The following is a 6,174-nucleotide window of genomic DNA, read 5'->3' as shown; positions in this document are numbered from 1 at the left end:
AATGTTTGTATGATGATAATGTTTGGTGTGTGTGTGTGATTGTTTAATGATGTTTGTATGATGATAATGTTTGGTGTGTGTGTGTGTGTGATTGTTTGTATGATGATAATGTTTGGTGTGTGTGTGTGTGTGATTGTTTGTATGATGATAATGTTTGGTGTGTGTGTGTGCATCAGAACCACCCGGAAGCCCGTCCTGGAGCCGGAGGTGAACCACGTCTCTGCTCTGAGTGACTCCAGTAAGAAGCGTCTGATGGAGGACACGGAGGACTGGCACCCGCGCACCGGCACGTCTCAGTCACGCTCCTTCCGCATCCTGGCGCAGATCACCGGCACAGAGAACGGTACGGACCGCTCAGTCAGGCCTTCTTTATACTTTCAAAAGGTTTACAACAGAACTGTTAAGTGTTTCTTGCTTCTCTCCTCTAGAGCAAGCTCAGGAGAACCGGCCTGGAAAGAAGTAAGTTCTGCTGGTGTGAGTGTGAGTGTGTTCAGATCATCTTATCTGATGTTCCTCTGTCTGATTGTTCATAATCTTCTGTGCTCAAACCATCCTCCCACTGAAGGGGATTGTTAGTAATTAAATGGGATTGTGGGTAATCAGGGCTGTTTTATGAACATGTTGTGTTTCAAAATCTAGTGAGCTGCCTTGACATCCTAACTCAAATGAAACAGGCATGATACCGAAATAAATTAAAATAATATAGTGTTCTATAATTTAAAATAATATAAATTGGTTAGAAATATTTATTAAATACAAATAAAATTTTATATATTATTGTAAAATTTTATATGCAATTTATAAATAATCAGATAAATTACTAGAATCTAGAAAATGTTTATGTTGGCAGCATGCTAACTGAAATGGAAGTGCTGATATCGAAATGTGGCTGAAATAATATTTAAAATAATATCAATTGTGTACAAATATTATATTAAATAAAAATGAATTATAAAATATATATTATATTTAGGGCTGTCAATCGATTAAAATTACACTATCTAATTAATCATATATTAATCACACATCAAATTTGGCTGCGAAATCACCCACAAAAGATAATTTAAAGCCATTATTGTTACGAGAAAATCATGAAATAGGTGTTACAGTAGCTTTAGAAAGAAAAGTTTCTTTTTTTTTTTCTTTTTCATTTTTGGGTGAACTATTCCTTTAATTAGTTCTTTATTAATATGGATTTTTTTTTATTTTCAGATTTCAAATATGAAATTATTTTTTAATGAAATGATACACTAAATAAGAAACTAAAACTGCCAGTAGGTGGCAGCAAATGTCTTAATGAATAAGTCATTGAGTCGTTCGTTCATTCATTCATTTGATTCGTTCAAACAGCTGATTGATTCAGGAATGAAGTAAAGGGCTCTCTTAATGAATGGGTCATTGAATCATTGTTTCACTCGATTCGTTCAAAAACGTGGATTCATTCAGAAATTGTGACTTCAAGGATTTACTCAAACATAATCCTGAAACTGCAAAATGTTCATCTGTTGACAGCTGCTGGAACTGTGTTTGATTGGTCAATCAGGCACAGTTATCAGCTGACAGTCTTTAAAAGGCCAAATATCAGCAAATTATTAGTCCTGATCACTATGTTGGTCTAATACTAGAACATTTAGCTTCATGGAAATCTTCTGGCAAATTTCTCAACTTCATCTTAGAAGCGTTTAATATTTTAATAGCTGTTTTCAACACCTTGTGTGTTTGTGCTGAGGTTCATTACTCATTCCCTGCGGAGCATTAATCAGTTTATTCCTCTTCATCTCCCGTCTGTCCTGTCTCTCTCTGTGCCGTCGGGCCATCAGGGTGACCAGAGTGGACCCAGAGCTGGTCCGGCCTCAGTACAACAAGCTGAGAGACTGGCATCATGGGGTCTCGGCCCGTGTGCTTAACGTGCAGTAGACCCGCCCACACCTGTCAATCACAGAGTGACGGTCATGTGACCCAGTAGACCCACCCACACCTGTCAATCACAGAGTGACGGTCATGTGACCCGAGGAAGTGTGTCTATGTTGAATGTGTGTGAGAGTCGTCAGGGTTTGTGGGGCGTGTTTTGTCTGAAGGATGTTAGATCTGTATGATGGTCTGTTTTTCTTTGCATGACTTTAAGCAGCTCTGTTTCTTCTGTATGTTCTTCTCTGTCTGTACTTGAGTTCACGGCTCTGATGCTCCAGTGTTTCTCTCTGAATCTTCCAATAAAGCTTTTCTTTCGTCTCTCTGCATCTGACGTGTTTCTTCTTTCCTCTGTTTTCTTTTCTTCCTGAACTCTGACTGTTGAAACGGCTTATGTTAACTCAGTGGTTCCCAAACTTTTTCTGCCGGACCCCCCTTTTGTAGAGAAAAATGTTTTCAGGACATAAAATCGTAACATGTTCAGCTTCATTACCCACCTTTGTACTGGTGAATCTGAGGGCATATGCTTAGTCATATTTCCTTGTCTTTTCACCACACTGGACGTGACAAAGTGAACATTGCAAACCCAACTGTCCTTTGTGTCAGAGCGCTGGAGTTCGTCAGAAATAAAACGGCATCAGTTTTTACTGTCATGGATTTGTCGTGTCGCATTGCGCCGCATCCAGAACATCACTGGGTTCTATTTGCTAGACTTGTTGTTTTGGTATTTGTGAATCTTAAGCATGTTCATCATCTGCTTTATGTACCTGGCTCTGGCAGTATTTTCACAAACTTGTAACTTACATGCTTAAAGCAGAACTATGCATCGTTCATTTATATTTCTACATGGCTCCCTGCAATACAACTCTGATTCTTCAATGGCGCCATCTAGTGGTCTGTTATTGATACAACCACAACTGCTACAACTGATAACGGAGCTCTCAAGCGGGTACTACGAGTCATATTGAGGTAATTAAAATGTCAAAATAATATTTTGCATTCAATTGTTTACTTATCAGGCAAGTGGCTGCATGATAAGCGTGGAAATTACGCAGTGTAGTCTTTATCACCCTGCAGAGGTTTATTTTGCAAAATAATCTGCTGACTTTACACTATTCCTCAGGCTTGCCGCGCCCCTCTTGTCATAGCTCCGAGCCCCCCGTTTGGGAACCACTGCGTTAACTGATGGTTTAGTGGTTGAGTTTTGTAGTGACGGATTCGTGACAATTAGAGTTCCTCAAAGATTTCATTAACGGGGTCATATGATGGAATTTCATTTTTTCCTGTCTTTGGAGAGTTAAAAGCTGTTTGTGCAAACAGAAGATCCGTTAAGTCGCAAAGATTAAAGTTTCAAACCCAAAGAGATATTCTTTATAAAAGTTAAGACTGGTCCACACCTACCTAAAACGGCTCGTTCTAACACGCCCTCACATGACTACGTCACGATGTGGGAAGATTTGCATAACGCCGCCCAAATTTCACGCAAAGAAAGAAGTCGTGACTTTTATTCTCGCTGTAGTATTGTTGTTGCCGCCGCCATGTCGTGAAGACGCTGTGTGTTTCGTTGTGAAAGCGAAACTACTTTGTTTGGTCTTCCAAAAGAGGACACAACTAGAAATCAGTGGTTAAGTTTTATTTACAACACTGTTCCAGAACACTTCAACCCAAATAATGAGTGTGTGCAGCGCATTTTACGGAGGAAAGCTTCCTGAACCTGGTGAGGGGCGTAACATTTACTTGTATTAACTAAATCAAATCAACATTCGGTGTGAGCACCCTTTGCGTTTAAAACAGCTTTTGTCCTCTGTGAACTTGTGCATCGTTTTTCTCATAAATCTCATAATTTAGATCATAAATTGGATTATTACAAGACTTATTTATTATATGATTTATTGCAAGACTTTTGCACAGTAGTGTATTTAATAATTATAATAATAATTATTATTATTATTAGTTGTAGTAGTATGACTTAAACCCAGTTGAGCATCTCTGGAGAGACCTAAAAATGGCTGTCCACCAACGTTTACCGTCCAACCTGACAGAACTGGAGAGGATTTGCAAGGAGGAATGGCAGAGGATCCCCAAATCCATGTGTGAAAAACTTGTTGCATCTTTCCCAAAAAGACTCATGGCTGTATTAGATCAAAAGGGTGCTTCTACTAAATACTGAGCATTTTTCAGTTTTTCTTTTTTAATAAATCTGCAAAGATGTCAACAATTCTGTGTTTTTCTGTCAATATTGTGTGCTGTGTGTACATTAATGAGGAAAAAAATTAACTTAAATGATTTTAGCAAATGGCTGCAATATAACAAAGAGTGAAAAATTTAAGGGGGTCTGAATACTTTCCGTACCCACTGTATATGAAGTGCGCATAAATACAGTGATCTCTGCTAAAGTTAGTCTCATGTGAAGACTAGTACTCTTATTTAGCTGCTGTTGTCTGGATCATCCAGAAAATGCTAGGTTTTACTGGTTAGAATTCATTGCACATGTAAAAGATGTTTTTAAAATGTAATTTTCTGTCTTTCCCCATTCAAGCGGATGGAGCTGTATCTGTATGTCCGTCACCACACAGAAAACCTTAAAGCAGCACTAATGAAGCTCAGGGTCGTTCAGTCATTTGAAAAGATTGATGAGCTTTTGTGTATGAGATCTTTCGTCCCACAAACCTTTATAGAGCCGTCAGGCACTGACACACAACACCCATCTATGACAGGAGATCTGGACTTTTCTGATATTTATTTATTAGAGATAAATAATAGATATGATTGCACCTTCTGGCCACACATCCCTCTTTCTGTATTTCTCTCTCATTCAGTTTCTTTATCCATTTTTTATCGTCACATTTATCCTCAGGAGCCCACAAAACTGAACGACACACTGGACTCTGAAGAAATGAAATGTGTTTCAATCAAAGCTCTGTGTAATGTAGAGATGTGACGAGGAGAGAAACCGGAGTGCTGATTATATATTAATGCCTCTATTCACTTTAATGCACCTTCACTGTTGGCCACAGGCTGAAAGACTGCTGCAGTTCTGTTAGTGGACATTAGGTGGCAGCACTGCATTGGATTTCAGCTTATTAGTAAAGTTCAGTCCATCATTACTAGAAATAATGCTGCTAGTGATGTGATGAAACCTTTTTATGTTTGTATATACAGTAAAAATTGTGAAATATTATTACAATTCAAAATAGCTGTTGTCTGTGTGAATATCTGTTAAACTGTAATTTATTTCTGTGATCAAAGCTGTATTTTCAGCATCATTACTCCAGTCTTCAGTGTCACATGATCTTCAGAAATCATTCTAATATGCTGATTTGCTGCTCAAGAAACATTTCTGATTATTATCAATGTTGAAAACAGTTGTGTTGCCCAATATTTTTGTGGAAACCATGTTTTGTGGAAAAGTTTGAATAATTAACCATAATTAAGTAGTAAAATGGCATATTATACTGATTTCTGAAGATCATGTGACACTGAAGACTGAAGTAATGATGCTGAAAATACAGCTTTGATCACAGAAATAAATTACAGTTTAACAGATATTCACACAGAAAGCGTCTATTTTGAATTGTAATAATATTTCACTATTTTACTGTTTTTACTGTATTTTTAATCAGATAAATGCATATAGCAAACCACCCACTTTTACCTGAAAAAGAACCTCTTCAAAACAGAGATGTAGAGATGTAACGATGTAGTTATATAATATGAAGATAACATTATGTTTTGTAATAATAGGTGTGTTTATCTGCTTTTGTTTAATAGACTAATTTTTTAGGAGTAACAAAATGCTGTGTGTTTTCTAATGCAAACAGACTCCATGCGGTGATCAATAAAGATTAAAGAGCTGTAATTCGGCCGTATGGTGGCTTTCGGTGGGTAAAATTAATTTTCCAGCGAGTGTGTGAGAAGACGTTCACCTGCTGACGGTGTCGTGGCGCTGTGTTTCCCGCGTGTTACCAGCTGCTCAATGCATATGTGTCCTGTGTGACCTCTGCTATCCCAGCATCCTCCTCCAGCAGGAGTCGAGCTGCAGGCTGCATGCGGCCGGTGCTTCTGTGCTTCTGCTGCAGGATTGTGTGTTTGCAGACAAGTAACAGACGGTAAAACCATGGTATCTGAAAACATGAAATAGTTTATCACTATTTTATTAGTTATTGCAGAATTTTATAATGCTGCTTGACTGTTACCGACCTTTGAAACTAAAAATTGTATATGTATATCTATGTGTGTGTGTGTGTGTGTGTATGTGTATATATA

General features: G+C 37.9%; 1 protein-coding gene across 2 annotated transcripts in view; it reads left to right on the top strand.

The window, feature by feature from the left end:
* Nucleotides 1–6: 6 nt before the first annotated feature.
* Nucleotides 7–6,174, top strand: part of LOC107749371 (PDZ and LIM domain protein 5-like) — a 29,332-nt gene continuing 23,164 nt past the window's right edge. Inside the window, exons 1-3 of one of the 2 annotated variants that reach the window (XM_016564522.1) lie at nt 7–91; nt 122–343; nt 429–459. In XM_016564522.1, the coding sequence (XP_016420008.1) occupies nt 58–91; nt 122–343; nt 429–459 (287 nt within the window). In that variant the 5' untranslated portion in view covers nt 7–57. Of the gene's footprint in view, nt 344–428; nt 460–6,174 lie in introns of both variants that reach the window. The other variant, XM_016564512.1, reaches the window with a different exon arrangement.

Source organism: Sinocyclocheilus rhinocerous, unplaced genomic scaffold (assembly GCF_001515625.1).
Source record: "Sinocyclocheilus rhinocerous isolate Xijiao unplaced genomic scaffold, SAMN03320098_v1.1 scaffold1033, whole genome shotgun sequence".
NCBI classification, from domain to species: Eukaryota; Metazoa; Chordata; class Actinopteri; order Cypriniformes; family Cyprinidae; genus Sinocyclocheilus; species Sinocyclocheilus rhinocerous.
The sequence above is the reverse complement of the archived record's forward strand: the minus strand, read 5'-3'. Positions and strand labels throughout refer to the sequence as shown.